The sequence below is a fragment of the Myotis daubentonii genome, chromosome 5, assembly GCF_963259705.1.
Source record: "Myotis daubentonii chromosome 5, mMyoDau2.1, whole genome shotgun sequence".
Lineage (NCBI taxonomy): Eukaryota > Metazoa > Chordata > Mammalia > Chiroptera > Vespertilionidae > Myotis > Myotis daubentonii.
In genome coordinates this window covers 7927069-7951357 of record NC_081844.1, presented here as the reverse complement: position 1 = coordinate 7951357, position 24289 = coordinate 7927069, and the positions used below count along the sequence as shown (strand labels likewise).

The 24289-nt window shown below is 42.5% G+C and overlaps 1 protein-coding gene and 1 non-coding gene across 8 annotated transcripts in view; one reads left to right on the top strand and one right to left on the bottom strand.

The window, feature by feature from the left end:
- Positions 1-24289, top strand: part of ZNF496 (zinc finger protein 496) — a 73495-nt gene that overhangs the window by 5557 nt on the left and 43649 nt on the right. For all 7 annotated transcript variants that reach the window (XM_059695832.1, XM_059695828.1, XM_059695829.1 and 4 more), the window contains one exon: positions 507-583. In XM_059695832.1, the coding sequence (XP_059551815.1) occupies positions 507-583 (77 nt within the window). The remainder of the gene's footprint in view (positions 1-506; positions 584-24289) is intronic.
- Positions 8459-8588, bottom strand: LOC132236335 (small nucleolar RNA SNORA33). The gene has a single exon (XR_009453273.1). It is a non-coding gene; the product is annotated as a small nucleolar RNA SNORA33 (small nucleolar RNA).

Genomic DNA, 24289 nt, shown 5'->3' with positions numbered 1-24289 from the left:
AAGGTGTAGTTGCCCGTCAGGGAGAGAAGTCTGTTGTAATAGCAACCCCTGCCTCTAGGCCTCAAGGTCAGGCTAAGGGAGGTGGTCCCAGTTCTATACTCTGCACTTTCTAGTGGACTTCAACAAGTGCTCCTTCTGGGAGGGATAACAGGGACACAGTGTTCTGGAGTTTACAGTTTATAAACTTCCAGGTGTATACATTTCTATGACCCTGGAGCCCCACAGTAATTTTCATTGCTGGCAGCTCTTACTGATGTCTTGACTCAGAGCTCTAACCTCTATTTTCCCCATATTTCGGATCATGAAGTTGAAGCCCCTGCATCTTTGGGAAGTTACATTGCGACTTGGTGGCAGGGCCAACTCAAGCCCAGGCATTCCCTGTTAAAGTCTCCCTTGTTGTGTTTGAAAGCAAAGTTTGCCCAAAGTTTTTTATCTGCATTATCTTGTCCTCCCAGGTAAGAAAAGAGACCCAGGGTTATGAGACACCCTTTTCTCATCTCTTTCAGTTCCTCAGGACCCATCCCTCCTTCAGGAAGTGAGCATGAGGGATGGACAGCAGATGACCTCTCTCCAGCTGCCCCTGGTGAGTGACTTCTGCAAGAACCCTTGAAAACCCCACTTTGCCTCTCTGTCAGCTACAGGGAAGCTTTGCCAGGATCCTGGCCAGCTTTCTCTCTGCCACACAGGCTGTTCAGCCCCCGTCTAGAAAAAATAAAAGGACAGATGTGAGTTTATGTGACTCCTATCCCTCCTCCTGCCCCATAGTCTGGGCTGCTCACCATGCTGGCTGTGCCGTCACCTTTGGGAGCCTGTGTGGACAATGGTTGTGGGCAACAAACATCCTCCAGTCCCCATCTCTCTTCCTCTTGGCATCTTGGTGTCCCCTCCAGTGAAAAGGGGAGGGGAAAACGTAGATGTCGTTGGTACCATCACGTAGCCATGCAGAGGGCTGTTAGGGGGTTTCCACGTAAGCCTTACTTTCTCAGGTGGTGGGAGCTGTTTTTGGTTTCGCAGGTATCTTCACTCACCTCTTTCCATCCCAGTTCTGCCTGGGGCTGTGGTTTCTGACCACACCCCCTTAGTTTTCCTACTGAACACTCTCCTTTCGTTGGCATGAAATTCAGTTATTACAAGAATGTTGGTGCTGTAAAGGGGTGGACCCTGTTGTTACTGGTTCTCAGCAGATGGAAGACTATCTGAAGGACAGCAATTTGTTCTCTGCACAGTGCATTTAGCAGGACTTTAAACTTGAGAGGGGGTTCAGCTCAGGACGAGAGGGAATTTGCTGGGCACATGAAGTGGGGGGTTGTCCATTCTCTTGGAGCTGTACCCCTGGAACACAGCATGTGCTGATACCTTTGACCAGTACAACTTGCAAAGTGATGCTATGAATTTAGTATCTATTGAGTTTCAGTTGTTCACCTTTGAATTTATCCAGGTCCCTGTAGATACCACAGTGAGCAGAAGAGACAGACAGATTCTGATAAATCAGTGCTCTTTATCACTCCATTGAAGATTGTTTCTGCCCAATGCACTAAGTCACCATCCTGAAGGTCTTATTTTTTAGGGCTTTTTCTTTTGAATTTTTAATTGTAAAATACAGATAACAAAATTTACAATTCTAACCATTTTTAATGTACAGTGGTGTTTTTAAATGTTCAGTAATCTTAAGTATATCCCATTGTTGTGCAACCAGTCTCCAGAATTTTCTCATCTTTCCAAACTGAAACTCCTTACCATCAGTAATAATTCCTCATTCCCCCATACTGCTGGCCCTGGCACCCACCATCTCACTCACTCTAGAGAGCACATACATGGAACCATACAGCATTTGTCCTTTTGAGTCTGGTTTACTTCCCTCAGTGTAACGTCCTAAGGCTCATCCATGATGTAGCATGTGTCAGAATTCTCTCCTCCGTGAAGGCTGAATGATATTTTTGTGGTGTGTATGTAATCCATTGTGCTTATCCATTCATTCTTTCTAAAATAAAATATTTTTACTGATTTTTAGAGAGAAACATTGATGTGAGAGGGTAACATTGATTCGCTGCCCCTTGCAGGCTCCCCACTGGGAATTGACCTCACAACCCTGGCATTCCTGACCAGGAATCTAACCAGCAACCTTTTGGTGTACGGGACGATGCCCAACCAACTGAGCCACACCGGCGAGGTCATTTCATTCTTTGATGGACACTTAGGTTGCTTCCACCTTCTGGCCACTGTGAATAATGTTGCTATGAATATAGGTGCATTTATTTATTTATTTATTTTTTTAGGTAATCATAGATTCACCTCAGATGTAAGAAATAACAGATACAATACAATGTCATAAGCAGCATACTGACAATAATACACACAGGATACAGAACATTTGCTTTCAGAAGCATCCTTCCTATTGCCTTTTTCAGTCATACCCACTTGCTATCACTCTAGCCTCTCATTGGTCTCTGATAACCATCTGATAGTGTTGTTTAAGAACATTAAGTAGGTGGGTTCATACAGCACTAGTATGTCACATTTGGGTATGGACTTTTTAAAAAATTTATTGTGGTGACACTGGTTAACAATTATCCAGGTTTCAGGTGCACAATTCTACAACACATCATCTGTACACTGTATTGTGTGTTCATCACCCCAAGTCAAGTCTCCATTTATCCCTCCTAAAACCTACTCCCTTTCCTCTAGTCCCCGTCCCCTCTTCATTATACACTATTGTCGCTGTCCATAAGTTTCTTTGTTTGTCTCCTTTTTAAAAAAATATATTTTATTGATTTTTTACAGAGAGGAAGGGAGAGGGATAGAGAGTTAGAAACATCAATGAGAGAGAAACATCGATCAGCTGCTTCCTGCACACCCCCTATTGGGGATATGCCCACAACCAAGGTACATGCCCTTGATCAGAATCGAACCTGGGACCCTTCAGTCCGCAGGCCGAGACTCTATCCACTGAGTCAAACCAGTTAGGGCCTCTGTTTTCTTTGTGGGTTTTTTTGCTCAATCCCTCCACCTAATATTCAGACACCCACCTCAAACACCCCCCCTGCTGTCAGTCGGCTCTCTATCTGTAAGTCTGTCTCTGTTTTGCTTGTTAGTTCATTTTGTTCATTAGATTCCACATATGAGTGAAATCATATGGTACTTGTCTTTCTCTCATTGGCATATTTCACTTAGCATAATGTTCTTCAGGTCCATCTATGTTGTCGCAAAGGGTAAGATTTCCATTTTTGTTTTGTTTTGTTGTGTTTACAGCCAAGTAGTATTCCATCGTGTAAATGTGCCGCAGCTCTTTTTATCCACCCATCTACTGATGGATAGTTGGGCTGCTTTAAATCTTGGCTATTGTAAATAACACTGCAATGAACATAGGGGTACAAATATTCTTTCGAATTAGTGCAGTGGTTCTCAACCTTCTGGCCCTTTAAATACAGTTCCTCATGTTGTGACCCAACCATAAAATTATTTTCGTTGCTACTTTATAACTGTAATGTTGCTACTGTTATGAATCGTAATGTAAATATCTGATATGCAGGATGGTCTTAGGCGACCCCTGTGAAAGGGTTGTTCAACCGCCAAATGGGTCATAACCCACAGGTTGAGAACCACTGAATTAGTGTGCCGTGTTTCTTCTAATAAATTCCCAGAAGTGGTGGGATCACTGGGTCATAGGCAGTTCCATTTTTAATTTTTGAGGTAGCTCCGTAATGTTTTCCATAGTGGCTGCACCAGTCTGCATTCCTACCAACAGTGCACATCCTCACCACCACTTGTTGATTTATTTATGCTAGCCGTTCAGACAGGCATGATATGATATCTCATTGTGGTTTTAACTTGCATTTCTTTGGTGATGACTGACATTGAACATCTTTTCTTATGTATATTGGCCATCTGTGTGTCCTCTTTGGAAAAGTGTCTGTTCAGGTCTTTTGCCCATTTTTTAATTGGATAGTTTGGTTTTTTGGTGTTCAGTTTTATAAGTTCTTTATAAATTTGGGATATTAACCCCTTATCAGATGTATCAGTGAATATTTTTTACCATTCAGTGGGTTGTCTTTTCATTTTGTTGATGGTTGCCTTTGCTGTGCAAAAAATTTTTGGTTTGATATAGTCCCATTTGTTTTCTTTTGTTTTCCTTTCCCGAGGAGACATACCAGAGAAAATATTGTTGTGAGAAATGTCCGAGATTTTACTACCTATGTTTTCTTGTAGGATTATTAGGGTTTCAAGTTTAACATTTAAGTCTTTGATCCATTTTGAGTTTATCCTTGTGTGTGGTGTAAGAAGTTGGTCTAGTTTTAATTTTTTGCACATACTGTGTCCAGTATTTCCAACACCATTTATTGAATAGACTATCTTTAGTCCATTGTATGTTTTTGCCTCGTTTGTCAAACATTTTTAAAAAATATATTTTTATTGACTTCAGAGAGGAAGCGGGGGGTGGGGGGGAGAGAGAAACATCAATGATGAAAGAGAATCATTGATCAGCTGCCTCCTACACACCCCTCACTGGGGATTGACCCACAACCCAGTCGATACTCAACCACTGAACCACGCCAGCTGGGCTCCTTTGTCAAATATTAATTGACCCAAAGGTGTGGGTTTATTTTGGGGATCTCTGTTATATTCCATTGATTTATATGTCTATTTTTGTGCCATTACCATGCTGTTTTGATTACTATGGCCTTGTAATATAGTTTGATATCAGGTAGTGTGATTCCTCCAGCTTTGTTCTTTTTTTCTCAAGATTGCTGTTGCTATTTGGGGTCTTTTGTGGTTCCATATAAATTTTTGGAATATTCTAGTACTGTGAAATGTGCCTTTGATATATTGGTAAGAATTGCATTGAATCTATAGGTTGCTTTGGGTAGTATGGACATTTTAATTATATGTTAATTCTTCCTATCCATGAACATGGTATGGTATATGCTTCTACTTATTTGTATCTTCAGTTTCTTTCTTCAGTGTCTTATATCTTCCGAGTACAGGTCTTTCACTTCTTTGGTTAATATTATTTCTGGGTATTTAAATTTCTTTTTAAGTGGTTGTGAGTGATATTGTTTTCTTAGTTTTCCTTTCTGATAGTTTATTATTCTTTTTTTTTTCCTGTTCATTAGATTATTTATTCCCTTGATTTTTAGATTCACTTGTTGATAGATGTGTATTTGTTGTTCATAATTTCTATCTTTACCTTTTTCTTCTTCCTCTTCTTAAAGGATACCTTTCAGCATTTCATATAATACTGGTTTGGTGGTGATGAACTCCTTTAGCTTTTTCTTATCTGTGAAGCTCTTTATCTGACCTTCAATTCTGAATGATAGCTTTACTCGGTAAAGTAATCTTGGTTGTATGTTCTTGCTATTCATCACTTTGAATATTTCTTGCCACTCCCTTCTGGCCTGCATAGTTTCTGTTGAGAAATCAGCTGACAGTCGTATGGGTACTCCCTTGTAGGTAACTGACTGTTTTTCTCTTGCTGCTTTTAAGATTCTCTCTTTGTCTTTTGCTCTTGGCATTTTAATCATGATGTGTCTTGGTGTGATCCTCTTTGGATTCCTTTTGCTTGGGGTTCTCTGTGCTTCCTGGACTTGGAAGTCTATTTCTTTCACCAGGTAGGGGAAGTTTTCTGTCATTATTTCTTCAATTAGGTTTTCAGTTTCTTGCTCTCTCTCTTCTTCTGGCACCCCCATAATTCGGATGTTGGTACACTTGAAGTTGTCCCAGAGGCTCCTTACACTATCTTCATATTTTTGGATTCTTTTTTCTTTTTGTTATTCCAGTTGGGTGTTTTTTGCTTCTTTGTATTTCAAATCTTTGACTTGATTCTTGCGATCCTCTAGTCTGCTGTTGGAACTCTGTATAATATTCTTTATTTCAGTCAGTGTATGCTTAATTTCTAGTTGGTCCTTTTTCATAACCTCGAGGGTCTCACTAGATTTCTTGAGGGTCTCACTAAATTTATCGGCGGTTTCTAGAAAATTTTGAAAGACCTTAAAAGTGTGGTTTTGAACTCTATATCCAGTAGTTTGCTTTCATCCATTTCTGTCATTTGTGACCTGTTTCTTTGTCTCCGCATTTTTATGCTTCCCTGTGTTGATAGAGTGCTAGGTGTCCTATAGGGCCCAGTGGGTCAGCCTCCCCAATTACCGGAGGTGGACACTCTTGGTGCACCCCTTTGTGGGCTTTGTGCACAGTCTTGTTACAGTTAAGCCTTGATTGTTGTAGGCATCACTGGGAGGAATTGACCTGCAGGCCAATTGGCTGTGAGAATCAGCTGTGTCTATGGTGGGAGAACTTCTGTGCTGGAGATACCCTTATGACTTGCTTCAGTGGGGCTTTGGTGCTCACTGAGTCTTCCCCCTGAGGGTGTCCCTTATGGATCTGAGGAGTTGTAATCTAGATGGTCCCACTCTGACCACTGGGTACACGGGCTCTTGGATCTCTAAGGAGGTGCTAATTTAGCCTCTGCCTGAGGCTACCCAGCAGGAGCTATGGAGAGATCTGCAGGTTCCTCTTCTTTGTTTGGGGTTTGGAGGTGCCCAGATGAGGCCCAGCTGTGAAGCAATGCAAGCTGCTGTGGGGCCTTGGGCCTTCTTTTAGCTGTTCTGGGTATCTCTGACCCAGCTGCAGTTTGTTAGGTAATTTTAGATTGCAAAGAGCCAGGGCATTCAAATGTAAAAGCCTCTGCCGCAGCTTGGGTGGGGCGGGGTCTCAGGGAATCAACAAGGCAGAGCAAACAGCTATGGCTGATTCTCAGCCCAGCCCTAAGAGGCCCCTGGTCTCAGTGTCCCATGGTAATTGCTGCAAGCACCTCTAAGAGAAAGCCGTCCTAGAGTTCCGACTGATGCCAGACTGTCCAGTTTCTCCGCGTATGTCCCCAGAGACTCGCCCCGAACTGGAGTTCAGAGCAGTTGGGAGCTTGTGTCTCCCTCCCGATTGAAAAAAACAACCACCGCGTCCTCGGTTGCCCGCCCTTTCCACATGTGCCTCTGTACCTCTGCACTTTACTTCCACACCTCCTCTGAGTCTCAGTGTGCTTTTCTCTTTCCTTCTAGTTGTAGAATTTCCACTCAGCCAGCCTTCCTGTGGTTCTGGATGGTGTCTGTTTTGTCTTTTAGTTATATTTTTGAAGTGGTTGTGCGAGGCAGAAATTTCCGATGTTTACCTATGCCGCCATCTTGGTTTTCTTCCTCGTGATAGTTTATTATTTGTGTATATAAATGCTACTGAGGAATTTGCACATGGCTCACCAATTCTGCAAATTTTGTATTGCAATCCTTTCTTTTTCCTAATAAATACTTTTCGGTGATGGGGAAAAAAAAAGCAACTGATTTCTAGATATTAGTTTTGAATCCTGCTACTTTACTGAATTCATTGATCAGTTCTGGTAGTTTTTTGGTGGAATCTTTAGGGTTCTCTCTATTCAGTATCATGTCATCCACAAATAATGACAATATCACTTCTCCCTTTCTAATTTGAATGCCTTTTATTTCTTCTTGTCTGATTGATATGGTTAGGATTTCCAGTACCGTGTTGAATAAGAGTGGTAAAAGTGGACATCCATGTCTTGTTCCCTATGATAAGGGAAATGCTTATAGTTTGGCCATTGAGTATGATTTTGGCTGTGGGTCTGTCATAAATGGCCTTTATTACATTGAGGTATGTTCCCTGTATTTCCACTTTGCAGGGAGTTTTTACATAAGTGGGTGCTCTATTTTATCAAGCTTTTTTTCTGCATTTATTTTCTTTTTTGGTTTTTTTTTCTGCATCAATTTTAAAATATATATATTTTTAATAATTTCAGAGAGAGAGAGAAATAGAAACATCAGTGATGAGAGAGAATCATTGATCGGCTGCCTCCTGAATGCCCCACACTGGGGATCAAGCCAGCAACCCGGGCATATGCTCTGACCGGAAATTGAACCTTGACCTCCTGGTTTATAGGTTGACACTCAACCTCTGAGCTATGCTGGCCAGGCCTTTTTCTGTGTCTATTGATATAATCATGTGGCTTTTATCTTTCATTTTGTTTATGTGGTGTATAATGTTTATTGATTTCCAGATATGGTACCAATCTTGCAGGGTATGGTTTTCAATCAGCATAATTTTGTGGAGCTTCAGCAAGTGTTTTCCTGTGTCAGTAGTCCGTTCTGTTTTTATTACTAAGGAAAGATCCCATTGTATGGCTGTATCACAGTTTGTTGAACTATTCACCTGCTGAAGGAGATCTGGGTGGTTTCCAGTTTAGAGCATTTTGCATAACGTTGCTGTAAACATTTTTGTACAGTTTTGTGTGAACATCAGTCTTCATTTCTCTGGGGACACATGCCCAGGTATCCATTGTTGGGTTGTCTGATACCTTTTTCCAAAGTGACTGTACCATTTTACATTTCCACTATATTCCCCACATCCTTGCCAACATTTGATGTTGTCACTGTTTTTTATTTAATTAATTAATTTATTTCCTTATTGCCATTTTCAGGGACCTTAATGACTTCAGTGTCTTTAAGGCTCGTAATATGACTTTATTATTGCCAGCTTTGTCTAAATTTCTGCAGAAACACATTCAGGTAAGCAGAGTTACTGGCTGGCTTTCACCATTTTTTATTTCAGCCATTCTGATAGATGCATACTGATATCTCCTGTGGACTTAAATTTGAATTCTCTAATGGCTAATGAAGTTAGATGTCTTTTCATGTGCTCATCTGCAATCTATATCCTCTCCATAAAAGGTCTCTTCATGACTTTTGTCCTTTTTTTTTTTTTTTTTTTTTTTGGTTTATCTCTATTGTTGAAAGTATTAGATGTCTCCCCTTTTTTTTCCCCATTAACTCTCTCCACCCCACACCCACCCCTCCCAGGCCTTCACCACACTATTGCCCATGTTCTAATTGTCCATTTTGGTTTTTTTACTGTTGAGTTTTGAGAACTCTATATATAGTCTACATACTTGTCCTTTGTTGGATGTATGTTTTGTAAATATTTCTTCTCATCCCATCCATTTCACAGGGTCTTCAGCAGGGCAAAAGTTTTAAATTTGGGTTAAGTTAATCAATTTTTCCTTTTAAGGATCATGCTTTTGGTATAAAGTCTAAGGATTCTTTGCCTCGTTTTAGATCCCAAAGATTTTCTATGTTTTTTCCTTTAGTTATCCACTTTACATTTTGGTCCAAAATACATTTAAGTCTACAATCTGTGGTCCATTTGCATTTAAGTCTATATCTCTAATTTTTGTATAAGGTGGAGAATTAGGTCACAGTTTGTTTTTTTGTTTTGTTTTATTTTTGCTAGTAGATGTCCAATTGCTTCGGCCCTCTTGGCAGAAAAGTTTGTTTCCACTGAATTGCTTTTATTCTCTTGTCAAAACTCAGTTGAGCATATTTGTGTGGGTTATTGTTGGGTTCTCCGTTTTGGTCCATTGATGTATTTGTCTTTCCACTAATAGTACATAGTTTATATGTGGACTGGCTCCTCTTATTTTATTCTTCTTTTTTGAAATTATGTATTTTCATTTCTCTGCTTTTCTCTATGCATTTTAGAATAATCTTGCTCATATCTGCAAAAAATCCCACTGAGATTTTGATAAAAAATTTTGTTAAACGTGTGTGTCAATTTACGGAGCATTGACATTTTTACTATCTGGGTCTTGTGATCTGTGAATGTGATATGCCTTTCCATTCTCTTTGATTTCTTTCATCACTGGTTGGTGGTTCTCAATGCACAAGTTCTATACATGTTTTATTATACATAAGTACCTCATTTTTTAAGCAATTGCAAATGGAATTATATTTTTAATTTTGATGACAATATAATCATTTCTACTATAAGAAACACAACAGATATTTGTATGTTTATTTTTTATTCTGTGACCTTGCCGGATTCATATACTGTATCAGTTTTAAGGAGGGTTGGTTTTTTTTTAATGTGTATTTGCTTGTTTTTAAATAGAGTCCTGGATTTTCTTTGTAGACAACCATGTTATCTGCAAATAAGGACAGTTTTATTTCTTTCCAGCTTTTATGCCTTTTTTTTTCTTGCCTCATTCCATTGGCTAGAACCTCCAGCAGAATGTTGAATAGCAGTGGTGAGAGAGGATTTCCTTGCCTTGTAGCTAGTCTTAGGGGGAAAGTGTCATCTCACCATTAAATATGCTGTTAGCTATAAGTTTTTGTAATTCTCATTATCAAGATGAAGCACCTCAATTTTTTCTCCCTGAGATTTCTTATTGTGTATGGGTGTTGGATTTAATCAAAAGTCTTTTCTGCTTCAGTTGATAATGAACATGTGAATTTTCTTTAGGCTGTTAATGTGCTGGATTGTGTTGACTGATTTTTAATTATTGAACCAGCCTTGCATTCCCTTAATGTCATGGTATAAAATCTCTTTATATATTGCTGAGTTTTGTTTGCTATTATTTTATATCTGTTCAGGAGTGAAATTGTTCTGTGTTTATTTTATTGTCATTGTCTAGCTTTGGTTTTAGGGTAATACTAGCTTCATAAGATGAATTTGGAAGTGTCCCCTCCTCTTATTATAAGAGATTGTGCAAAATCGGTGTTAATTTTTGAACACTTGTTAGAATTCTCTAGTGAAATCTATGACCTGGGAGACTTAGAAGGGCTGTAGCAGAAGTGGTATTCTTTTTTTTTTTTTAAGCTTATTTTTTTTCTTGTTTTTACTGATTTGAGAGGGAGAGATAGAAAAGAAACATCAATGACGAGAGAGAATCATTGATTGGTTGCCTCCTGCATGCCCTACCTTGGGGATCAAGTCCTCAACCCGAGCATGTGCCTGACTGGGAATCGAATTGTGACCTCCTGGTTCATAGGTTGATGCTCAACCACTGAGCCACACTGGCTGGGCTCTAAGTTATATTTTAATTATAGGTTCAACATCCTTAATGGGGGCTGTTCATACTATCTACTTCATAGTAGATGAGCTGTAGTGGTTTGTGTTTTTCAAAGGATTGGCTGTTTTCATCTTAAATTGTCAAATTTATGCGTGTGGAGTTATTTGTGGTATTCCATCATCATTGTTTCATTGATTTTTTTCCCTACTGTTTTTGTGGTTTCAATTTTATTGAGTTTTTGTCTCATCTATTATTTCTTCATCTTGCATTCTTTGGGTTTATTTTACTGTTCCCTTTCTTGGTTCTTGAGGTGGAAAGCTTACATTAAGAAGCTTGAGGTGGGACTTTCCCGCTTATGTAAGCATTTCTAATGCAGGCATGTTAGTACCATAAATGTCCATCTTAACACTGCTTTAGTCACATCCCACAAATTGTAATAAGGTACATTTTTATTTTTATTAATTTCAGTATATTTTGTATTTCTAATGAGCCGCCTTCTTTGACCTAAGGATTATTTAGAAATATGGTTTCATTTCCAAGGCTTGCAGATTTTCCTCTGAGCTTTCTGTTATTGATTTCTAGTTTGATTCCATTATGATCAGATAACACAATGTATGATGTCAGTACTTTTAGATTTTGGGGGGGGGGGGGTGGCGTTCTTCTCTCTTTCTGGGATCTCAATGGCCCAGTGTGTGGTCTGTATTGTTGTATGTTCTGTTGGTATTTGAAAGGAACATATATTCTGTTCTCATTGGGTGTTCTGTAAATGTTGATTAGAGCCTATTGGTTGATGCTGCTATTGAGTTTTCTATATCCTTCCTGACTTTCTGTGTAGTTGATTGTTCTTCCAGTTCTTGAGAGAAGGGATGTTGACATCTCCAACTGTAGTGATTTGCCTGTTTCTCCTTTCGGTTCTGTCAGTTTCTGCCTTTGCCGCTCTCTGTTTGGTGCATATGCATTAGAATTGCTACTCACATATTACATGTATATTTAGAAATGTCTTCTTAGGGGATGAACCTGTGGTGCAATCACTCTGGTATCTTTCTCCACATCCCCCACATCCTTGCAAACATTTGCCAATAACCAAATGTTATAATAAACTAGAGGTTCGGTGCACAAATTCGTGCACCAGTGGGGTCCCTCGGCCTGGCCTACAGGATCGGGCCGAAACCGGTTCTCTGACATCCCCCGAGGGGTCCCAGATTGCGAGAGGGTGCAGGCCAGGCCGAGGGACCCCACCGGTGCACAATCGGGGCCAGGGAGGGACGCAGGAGGTTGGCCAGCCAGGGAGGGACTGCAAGAGGGCTCCAGGGTGTGTCCGGCCCATCTTGCATAGTCCCGATCGGCCAGGCCCCGGCAGCAAGCTAACCTGGCCCATCTTGCTTAGTCCCGATCGGCCAGGCCCCAGCAGCAAGCTAACCTGCCTGTTGGAGCGTATGCCCCCTGGTGGTTAGTGCACATCATAGGGACTCGTTGACCAGTCAACAGTTTGCCCCCTGGTGGTCAGTGCACGTCATAGCGATCAGTTGAGCGGCCTTCGCATATCATTAGCATATTGCACTTTGGTTGGTTGAACGGACGACCAGACACTTAGCATATTAGGCTTTTATTATATAGGACTAGAGGCCCGGTGCACAAAAATTTGTGCACTCGGGGGGGGGGGGGCCCTCAGCCCAGCCTGTGCCCTCTAACAGTCTGGGACCCCTCGGGAGATAACGACCTGTTGGCTTAGGCCTGCTCCCGGGTGGCAGAGGGCAGGCCCAATCCCTAGGTGCAGCCCCTGCTCGAGTTCAGAGCAGGGCCGATTGAGGAGTTGGGGCGCCAACCCCTGTCATGCACAGAGCAGGGCAGATTGGGAGGTTGCGATGCCACCCTCAGTCACGCTAAGGGTAGGGCCAAATGGGGGGTTGGGGCACCGCCCCCTGTCACACTCAAGGCAGGGTCGATGGGGAGGTTGCGGCGCCACCCCATGTCATGCACAGAGCAGGGCCCATCAGGGGGGTTGGGGCTCCGTACCCTGTCACGCACAGAGCAGGGCCAATCAGGGGGTTGGGGAGCTCCCCCCTGTCATGCACAGAGCTGGGCTGATCAGGGGGTTGAGGAGCTCCCCCCTGTCACTCACAGAGTAGGGCCGATAGGGGAGTTGGGGCACCGCCCCCTATCACACTCAGGGCAGGGCAGATCAGGGGGCTGGGGCGCCGCCCTCTATCACCCACAGAGCAGGGCCGACCAGGGGGTTGGGGCTCCGCCACTGTCACACTCAGAGCAGGGCCGATGGGGAGGTTATGGCTCTACCCCATCACACACAGAACAGGGCCCATGGAGGGTGGGGGGGTTGGGGCGCTGCACCCTGTCACACACAGAGCCGCAGGGTGATCAGGGGGTTGGGGAGCTCCCCCCTATCAGGCACAGAGCAGGGCTGATCAGGGGTTGGGTGCCTTCCCCTGTCACAAACAGAGCAGGGTGGATAGGGAGGTTGTGGCCCCGCCCCCTGTCACACACAGAGCTGCAGGGCGATCAGGGGGTTTGGGCGCTGCCCCCTCTCATGCTGATCCCGGTGCTGGGAGGCCTCGCGGCTCCACTGATCCCAGTGCTGGGAGGCATATTACCCTTTTACTATATAGGATAGAGGCCTGGTGCATGTGTGGGGGCTGGCTGGTTTGCCCTGAAGGGTGTCCTAGATCAGGGTGGGGCCCCCACTGGGCTGCCTGGCCAGCCTGGGTGAGGGGATGATGGCTGTTTGCAGCTGGTCACACACCCTTCAGGGTGGGGGTCCCCACTGGGGTGCCTGGCCAGTCTGGGTGAGTGGCTGAGGGCTATTTTCAGGCCGACTGAAGCTCCCAACTGCTCCTTTTTTTCTTTTCTTTTTTATTCTGGGCCAGCTTTAGCTCTGGCTCCAGCTCTGAGGCCTCTGCTGCTGAAAGAAGGTATCTGGTTTGTTTCGGTTCTATAATCGAAACTCTGTATCAACTCCAGCTCTGAGATCCTGGGCTCGCTGAAAGCAGGTTTCTGGGGTTTTGTTTAGCTTCTATATTTGTTACAATGTTTCTTAAACTGCAAGCTCAGAGGCCGGCAAGGCAGGCGGGGAACGTTGGAGTCACTGAAGTAAGCAAGCCTCATGTTAGTTTAAAGCTGCCTGGCTGCCGGCGGCCATCTTGGCTGGCAGTTAATTTGCATATCTCTCTGATTAGCCAATGGGAAGGGTAGCGGTCATACGCCAATTACCATGTTTCTCTTTTATTAGATAGGATGGGTAATTTAATAATTTTAATATGAGCCCTTCCTTTTCCTTCCATGGCTTCCGTTCAGTAAATTACTAAATTATCCATCTATAATAATAAAAGCATAATATGCTAATTAGACCTGATAGCCGAACGACCTTCCAGATGTCATTCCAGACGTCCTTCTGTACGAAGCCACAACAGCAGGGGATGAGGCTGAGGCGGTTAGGGCGATCAGGCAGGCAGGTGAGCGGTTAGGGGTGAGCAGGCAGGCAAGCGGTTAGGGGCGAGCAGGCAGGCGAGCTGTTAGGAGCCAGCAGTCCTGGATTGTGAGAGGGATGTCCCAGATTGTAAGAAGGTGCAGGCCGGGCTGATAGAATCCCCCCCGCCCCCCCCCCCCCCAGCATGAATTTCGTGCACCAGGCCTCTAGTTTACTGGTATTATAATTTTCTTTTTGCTAAATTCTACCTTTTTTGGCATTTGCTACTTCTTTTCCTTTTAATTAATTATTATGTAACATATACTCTCCATCTTTTTACTTTCAACCTGCCTACATCATTGTATTTGAAGTGAGTTACTTTTTTGTTGTTTTTATATTTTTGATTTCAGGAAGGGAGATAGAAACATCAGTGATGAGAGAGAATTATTGATCAGCTGTCTCTGCACGCCCCACACTGGGGATTGAGCCCACAACCCAGGCATGTGCTCTGACCAGGAATTGAACCTTAACCTCCTGGTTCATAGGTCGACACTCAGCCACTGAGCCACACTGGTCGGGCTGAAGTGAGTTTTGTTTAAATAGCAGCCACAGGTAGACCTCATATTACTGTGTTTTCATCAATATCAAGGCAAGACCTTCCACAAGCAACAACATTATTACTCACTGAGGGCTCACATGATGGTTTGTATTTATTTGCAATAAATTTTTAAAAAATTATGATATGTACATTGTATTTTTAGACAATGCTGTTGCACACTTAACAACTACAGTGTAGTGTAAACATAACTTTTATATGCACTGGGAAACCAAGAAGTTCATGTGACTCGCTTTATTGCGATATTTGCTTTATTGCAATGGTCAAGACCCACAAACCTCAGTATCTTTGAGGTATGCTGTAGTTGAGTCATGTTTTTTAATCCACTTCCAGTTGCTGTGTTAACTGATGTATTTAGACCATTTGTATTTTAACATAATCATTTATTGACATGTTAGGGCTTAAATCTGTCTTTTCTCCCATTTGTTCTGTTTTTTATTTCTCTGTTTTTTTTGTTCTTGCCTTCCTATGGGTTACTCGAACATTTTCTATAATTCCATTTTGATATACGTAGTGTATTATTGAGTGTATTTATTTATATTTCTAAAGAAAAAATATTCAGTGATACTTGTCTAAAGATGGTAAGGCAAACTGTTCAGGACCATTGTGGTAGATGTAGGGACCACTGCAATGGGATTTTACAGTAGGGGACAGATATTGGGCTAAACTCCAAATATAGACAAAAGGGAATTTAGCCGAAACCGGTTTGGCTCAGTGGATAGAGCGTCGGCCTGCGGACCGAAGGGTCCCGGGTTCGATTCCGGTCAAGGGCATGTACCTGGGTTGCGGGCACATCCCCAGTGGGAGATGTGCAGGAGGCAGCTGATCGATGTCTCTCTCATCGATGTTTCTAACTATCTGTTTCTCTCCCTTCCTCTCTGTGAAAACTCAATAAAATATATTTTAAAAAAAAAAAAAAAAAGGGAATTTATAGCCAAGGAGCAGGATTTGGGGTCAGTGAATAGAAAATTATTAAGAGGAAACATCAGGGCATAAGGGGGACTTTTGGGTGTTTCTAATGGGGGGGCGAGTTCCCCTATATTCACAAAGAATTTTCAAAGAGAGCATGGATCCCACAACCTAAAGACTCCGTCCTGCAAGACTGTACACCCACTCCTCCCACTTGAGACGCTGGTCACAAGCCCAGGTTGTCACCTATCTTTCTGACCGACTGGCTGTAAATCAGAGATTCCTACAACCCCCCTTCTTGGGTTTGATTAATTTGCTAGAGCGGCTCACAGAACTCAGAGGAACATTTTACTTACTAGATCACTGGTTCATTATAAAAGAACTAGAGGCCCGGTGCATGAATTCGTGCACAAGTGGAGTCCCTCAGCCTGGCCGGCGATCCAGGAGGTTGGCTGTGGGAGCGCACTGACCACCAGGGAGCAGCTCCTGCGTCTATCCCCCGGTGGTCAGTGCACATCATGCATATAGATATGACTCAAGAATAGCCAGATGGAAGACATGTACAGAGCAAGGTATGTGGGAAGGGGGAAGGAGCTTCCATGCTCTCTCCACTTTCCCTGCATCTCCACGTGTCCACCAATTGGCTGTTGGCTGTTGATTCAACCTCTAGCTTCTCTTCCTTCTCTGGAGTTTGGGGGAGGATGTGGGACTGATAGTTCTAACCCTCTAATCACTGGTTGGTTCCCCTGGCAAACAATGCCCCATCCTTAGGTAGGGTTCAAAGTTACCACACTAACATAACTAAAGACACCTTTGTGGCTCTCATCACTTAGGAAATTCCTAGAGTTTCAGGAGCTCTGTGCCAGAAAGTGGCATAGACCAACTATTATAAATCACATCACAGTGGGGATTCTGGCTAAAATGACCTATCAGGATTCTTGCTGAAGACAGGCCAGGGTTATCAATGTCATCTGGAAGTGGTGGAGGGAAAGGAACCGGATCAGAAATCCAGGATGATCAGATAGGAAGGGTGGATTTTTACAAGGAAGTGCACAGATGAGCCCAGGATAGGTTTAAGAGCCTAAAGTTTGTCAACCAAAGAATATTTGTCAATATGGCATTTTTATTTATTTATTTTTTTCAAGGCCACCAAAAATTTTGGTTGCCTTCCAAGAAAAAAATTGGGAGAGAGATAATATAGCATTTCTAGAGATTACTCTGATATAACATTATATATGCATAACCTACCACATTCTTGACTTCTCTTTCACCCTTTCCCTCTCTAACATAATCAATTTAAATAGTTTCTGTAACACATTTAGAAGCACATCCCAATGTTACAAATTTTGCTTTAACTATCAAACCTTATTTAGAAAACTTAAAAGGCAAAGGAAAGCCTGTTGCATTTACTCATATTTTGGCTTACCATTTTCTTCTGTTCCACATTTCCTTCATTCATTGTGACGGGGAGGGAGAAATTTTCCTCTGCTATTTTAGGTTTGTTCTATTTGTCTACTAATTAAATCTGCATGAGACAGATTAGCAAGAGGAAATAACCAAATTTAATACGTACAGGAACCACACACACATGAGAGTTTCTGTTGCTGTAGGAACCAGTGGGTCAGATTTCTTAGACTCGAGTAGGCATGAGGTTCTTGGGGTACCACTGAAATGAGCACTTTAAGAAGCCCCCACGGGAGAGTGAGGTGTGGTAGAGGACTTTATTTTCATGGTGTTACATTCCTCAGGTGGCAAAGTCCCATGCCCCTTGACCCGATCCTGAAAAAGGTGCAACTGGGGTTCCAGTAGAGCCAAAAGGAGGACCAGTGTCCAGAGCTTCTGTTCCATGTTGCAGCTGGGTCCAGTTCAACATCAGTTAGAGTCCATGAGCCATGTGGGCACCGGGGAGGGCACCCCCTACAACAGGAGTCACAGGAGCACAGGCAAGCAGCCAAGGGGGTAAAAACCAGGAGGGAGTGCCCCTTTGTTAATCCTCACATGAGGATATTTTTCCATTGATTTTTAGGGAGAGTTGAAGAGAGAGGGAAAGACAGAGAAACATTGATATGAGAGAAACACATCAATTGGTTGCCTACTGCACCGACCAGGGCCCAGGCTAGGGAAGAGCCTGCAACCAAGTTATGTGTCCTTAACCGGAATGGAACCCAGGACCCTTTGATCCACAGGCCATCGCTCTATCCACTGAACCAAACCGGCTAGGGCGAGAGAGTGCCCCTTTGTTCAGAGTTAAATATTCAGGTTTCCAGACCTTGCAGTTGACCACACCTATCCTGGTGTGACTGACAGGCACTTTTCCACTCAGATCTTACTGGGCATGTGTCCAAACTGCCTTTGTTCAGTCCCTTCTCCCATCCATCAGCAGAGAACGGACTTGGAAAGTGTTAAATTAGCAGAGCTGTATAAATGGCATGCCTATATTAACTAGTCTTTACTCCTTTACTGTTAAATAATAACCAGGTTATTGTAACAGTATAAGTTCCACACAGAAAGATAAAATGAAATAGATGTGACATTCTGAGATAAGGGAGAGGTCAGACACCTGGAGCTACAGGGGGAGGAGGGTCATTGCAGGACAAGAAGAGCAGGTGTTCAGTAATTAGAAGTTAGTTTGCCTGCCCTATAGAGAGCTCAAAAATAGTTATTTCTGGTGATAATTATTATGGGCAAGGCCCCAATTTAAATTCTTCATGGGAGAAGTGTCTCCTGAGCCTGCATGGCCTCAAATGCCTTTAGTTCAAAGCAACCCACATGCAGAGTGGCCCGTCTTAGGCACCTATTCTGAACTCCTTTAATCATTTTCTTTCTGTTTAACACATTTCCTTCTGCCATTCTTTTAGGTTAAGTTTGCTGGTGGCAAATGCACTTTTTTGGATTCATCTGAGAATGTCCTGATCCCTCTTCATTCTTGAGGGCTGTTTTCACTGGAGGCGGTATCCATGGCTGACGATTTCCTCTCACTTGGGAATATGAGCCCTTCCTTTTCCCTCCATGGCTTCTGACCAGAGGTTGGCTGTTCTCTGGATTTCCTTTTCTCCTAGAGGAAAGATAGTGTTTTTTTCTCTGGTGACTTCTAAGGGTTTTTTCTTCTTTTCATCTTTAGTTTTCAGAAGTTTATTATGATGTGTCTTGGTATGGATTTCTTTGGATTTTTGTTTTGGGGTTCTTTCTACTTCTTGAATCTGGCTTTATGTCTCTTTCTGAATCAGGGAAGTTGAGCCATTTTTCTCTTCAGGTGCTTATTCAGCCCCACCTGCTCTTTTCTCAGGATTCTCAGTACACAGATTTTATAGTTTCACGCATACCTTACACTCTGTTTAAGTTTGTCTATTTTCTCTCTGTTGGTCAGTTGGACAGTTTCCCTTCCTGTCTTCAAGTTGATCCTTTTCTCTGTCCCATCAATTCTGCTGTTGAGTACATACATCCCCTGAGCTCTTTATTTTAGTACATGCAGACCTCGGAGATACTGTGCTTCCAATCCAGACTACCACCAGGAAGCAAAATTGCAGTAAAGTGAGTCACATAATATTTTGGTTTCCCAGCTCATATAAGTTATGTTTACACTATACCAGCCGTGGGCAAACTGTGGCCCGCGGGCTGGATCCGGCCCGTTTGAAATGAATAAAACTAAAAAAAAAAAAGACCGTACCCTTTTATGTAATGATGTTTACTTTGAATTTATATTAGTTCACATAAACACTCCATCCATGCTTTTGTTCCGGCCCTCCGGTCCAGTTTAAGAACCCATTGTGGCCCTCGAGTCAAAAAGTTTGCCCACCCCTGCACTATACCAAGGTCTGTTAAGTACAATAACATTGTTGAAAGAAACAATGTACATACCTTAATTTATAAATTTCTTATTGCTAAAAATGCTAACCATCATCTGAGTCTTCAGTGAGTCATAATCGTTTTGCTGATGAAGGGTCTTAGCTTGGATGTTTATAGCTGCTGATTGATAAGGGTGGTGATTGCTGAAAGTTTGGGTGGCTGTAGAAATTTATTTTTTTAAATTACAGTTGACATTCAATATTACATTTGTTTTAGGTGTACAACATAGTGATTAGACATATAATTTATGAAGTGATCCCCCTGATAAGTCTAGTATTCACCTAACATCATAAATAATTACAATATTATTTTACTATACTAGAGGCCCGGTGCATGAAATTCATGCACTGGGGTGGGGGGTGGGGTGTCCCCCAGCCTGGCCTGCATCCTCTCTAATCCGGAACCCCTTGGGGGATGTTCGACTGCAGCCAGCAGTCGGACATCCCTCTCACAATCCTGGACTGCTCGCTCCTAATCACTCGCCTGCCTGGCTGCCTGCCTGCCTGGTCGCCCCTAATTGCCCCCCCCCCCCCCCCCCCACCGCACCCACCACCACACACACACACACACACACACACCCCCGCCGCCAGCCTGATATCCCCTCACTGCCTCTGCATGCCATGCATGCCAGCCTGGTTGCTGCCCCTGCTGGCCTGGTCGCTCCTAACTGCGCCCCACCCCCGCTCCCCTGCCAGCCTGGTCACCCCATGCAGCCAGCTATTCAGTCATTTGGTCACCCCTCACTAACCCCCCTGCTCGTCTGGTTGCCCCATGTAGCCTGCTTGTTCAGTCGTTTGGTCGTCCCTCACTATCCCCCCTGCTGGCCTGGTCGTGGGCAGCCATCTTGTGAGGGCATGAGGGTTAATTTGCATATTATTGCTTTATTATATAGGATTCCCTATGTTGTACTTGACATCTCCATGAATATTTTGTAACTATCAATTTGTACTTAATCCCCTCACCTTTTTCACCCAGCCCCCCAAAGCCTTACCTATCTGGTAACCATCAGTTCTCTGTTTCTGTTTTGTTTATTCATTTATTTTGTTTTCTGTATTCCATGTATAAGTGAAATCATATGGTATCTGTCTTTGTCTTATTTCACTTAGTATAATACCCTCTAGTTCAGGGGTGGGCAAACTTTTTGACTCGAGGACCACAATGGGTTCTTAAACTGGACCGGAGGGCCGGAACAAAAGCATAGATGGAGTGTTTGTGTGAACTAATAGAAATTCAAAGTAAACATCATTACATAAAAGGGTACGGTCTTTTTTTCTTTTTTAGTTTTATTCATTTCAAACGGGCTGGATCCAGCCCGTGGGCCGTAGTTTACCCACGGCTGCTCTAGTTTTATAAATGTCGCAAATGATAAGATTTCCCCCCTTTTTTTTTTTTCTTCAAATTATAAGAGCAAGTTTATTTTGAAAGTTACGGAGATAGTAGAAGTGAGCCAGCTGGGCTCCGTAGGCTAAGAAAACCAGCTACAGAAGAAGAAGAGACCTTGGAGCTTAGGAGAAGGGCAAAGGTAACGTGCCTGTGGGGGTGGAAGAAAGGATGGGGAAAGGCACAGGTGCGCTCCTGAGTGATAGAGCACACCACAAATGGTAAGATTTCATTCTTTTCTATGGTAGAACAATATTCCACCATATATATATGTATATGTATATATAGATATAGATATAACACATCTTTTTTCAAATTTTACTTATTGGAGAGAGAGAGAGAGAGAGAAACATTGATTTGTTGTTCCGCTTCCTTATGCATTCATTGGTTGATTCTTACATATGTGCCTTGGTCAGAGATCAAACCTTTCAACCTTGGTGTATCAGGAGGACACTTTAACCAGTTGAGCTACCCAACCAAGGCTTGTATCACATCTTTATCCAGTCATCTATTGATGGGCACTTGGGTGGCTTCCATCAACACTAATAAAAGAGAAAAATGGTAATTGGCGTACGAGCTACCCTTTTCATTGGCTAATCAGGGCTATATGCAAATTAACTGCCAACTAAGATTGGCAGTTAACTGCCAACAAGATGGCGGCTAATTTGCATATGTAGGCACAATGCAGGGAGGTGAAAGGGAAAGCAGGAAGAAGCCCCCTGCCACTGACAGTGATAGCAGGAAGTAGGGGTGGAGCCAGCGATGGGCGCTGGGCACGGTCGAAGCTGGCAGTCCCAGGAGCTAGGGGTCCCTTGCCTGGGCCTAAAGCGAAGCCCACGATCGTGGGGCCGCTGCAGCTGCAGGTCCCCGCTGCCCGGGCCGGATGCCTAGGCCAGAGGCGTCAGGCCTGGGCAAGGGGCTGATCCTGAGATTGGAGGGTGATGGGGGTCAACGCCTGAGGGCTCCCAGTATGTGAGAGGGGGCAGGCTGGGCTGAGGGACACTCCCCCACACACACACCCAGTGCACGAATTTCGTGCACCGGGCCCCTAGTATCTTGATAATTGTAAATAATTCTGCAAGGAACCATAGGGATGCATATATTTTTTCAAATTACTGTTTTGGATTTCTTTAGATAAATATCCACAAGTGGGACTGTTGGGTCATATGATAGTTCTATTTTTAATATTTTGAGGAAACTCCATCCTATTTTCCATAGTGGGTACACCAGTTTGCAATCTCACCATCAGTGCATGAGGGTTTCCTTTTCTCTACATCAAGCATGTCAAACTCAAAGGCTAACACGGGTCAAATAAGTCAAACTCAAAGGCTAACACGGGTCAAATAAACAAGGTGTTAAGTTTATGTGGGCCGCAAAAAAACAAAAGCTTCAGTTTTCATAGAAACATAGATTTATTTCGATAGAGACGTACTGAATACAAAGGGCTGAAATAAATGAGTACTCGTTAACGTAAAATAATAGAACATTTTAATAAAAATATTTTTCTTGAACATTAAATTACCAGACACTGGATAACTGCACAAATTAATAAGCGTACCGCAAATAAACCTATTTTTCTTGTTCTCTGCAAGCAAAATATTTCCTATTGCACACAACAAAGTCAGAATAAGACTAATGACGTCGCAATCGGCTGCTAAATATTCGCTGCTAGTATTAGTGGAGAGAAGTGGTGCGCCTGTGCGTAAGGCGTGTAAGGGAAATGAATGCAACACAATTATAGTAATCAGTCATTAGCAAATGTAGTTCATTATTAATAATTATGTATTGTAAAAATTGTTACGAAATTTTTATTAAAACGTCTTTTTTTAATTTCAAGAAAAATGATTTTAAATATAATGTTACATGCAATAAATCTTAATATTTCAAGAAAAACGATTTTAAATATAATAATGTTACATGCAATAAACATTAATATCAAGAAAAACTATTTTAAATATAATAATGTTACATGAAATAAACACCAATTATAGGCAGTCTGCAGGTTCTGGTTTTGTGGTTACATTGCCATCTCCCATTTATTAAAAAAAAATTTCCGTCATTTTTTCGACGTGTGTACATATGTGCTTTATGTTTTTTATTATTTATTTACCATAAGTAAAGGTCAGTAATTGTTATCTTTCTTTTACATTTTTTTTTTACTATTTCACTTCATTACTACTGTGTATGTGCTCCATGTGAGTGACGTAGGTGCTTACGTAAGTGGGTTCTGACTTACGCCGAAAATCGCATTACATGGCACCATAGGAACAGATCTTCGACATAACCTGAGGGCCTACTATATTCAAGAAAAAATCATCTTACATATAATAATACATTAATATTTCAAGAATAAAAGGATTTTAAGTATAATAACACTAGAAGCCGTTGCAGGAAGATTCCTGCAAGAATAGGGCTTCCTTGGGTCGATCGCACCGCCAAGCCCCGCCCGCCCAGGGCTGCACACGGGGGTCCCGGCTGGGGGCGAGGCTTAGGCAGCACACGGGGGCATTTTGTGAGATATGAGTATTGCTACTCCAGCTTTGTTTTTCTTTTCCATTTGTATGGAAATTTTTTTTCCATCCCTTCACTTTCATCCTGTGTGTGTCTTTTGTTTTGAGGTGGATCTCTTGTAGACAGCATATAATTAGGTCATGTTTCTGTATCCATTCAGCTACCCTAAACCTTTTAATTGGAGAATTTAATCCATTTACATTTAGGTTTATTATTGAGAGGTACTTATTTATAGCCATTTTAATTCTGTATGGCTGGGTTTCTCTCTCTGTTTCTTCTTCTCAGCAATCCCTTACAGTAATCCCTTTAGCATTTCTTGTAATGCTGGCTTGGTGGTGATGAACCCTTTAGCCTTTTTTGTCTGGGAAGCTCTTTATTTGACCTTCTATTTTGAATGATAACCTTGCTGGATATAGTAATCTTTGTCTCAGATCCTTGCTTTCCATTACCTTGAGTACTTTAGGCCGTTTCCTTCTGGCCTGTAGAGTTTCTGATGAGAAATCAGGTTTCAGATTTATGGGAGCTCCTTTGTAGGTAACAGTTTTCTTTTCTCTTGGTGCCTTTAAGATTCTCTCTTTGTCTTTAATTTTTGGCATTTTAATTATGATGTGTCTGGGTGTGGGTCTGTTTGGGTTCTTCTTGTTTGGGGGTTCTCTGTGCCTCCTGAACTTGTATAACTTTTTCCTTTACCAGGCTAGGGAAGTTTTCTACCATCATTTCTTCAAACACCTTCTCTATTCCTTTCTCCCTTTCTGCCTCTTCT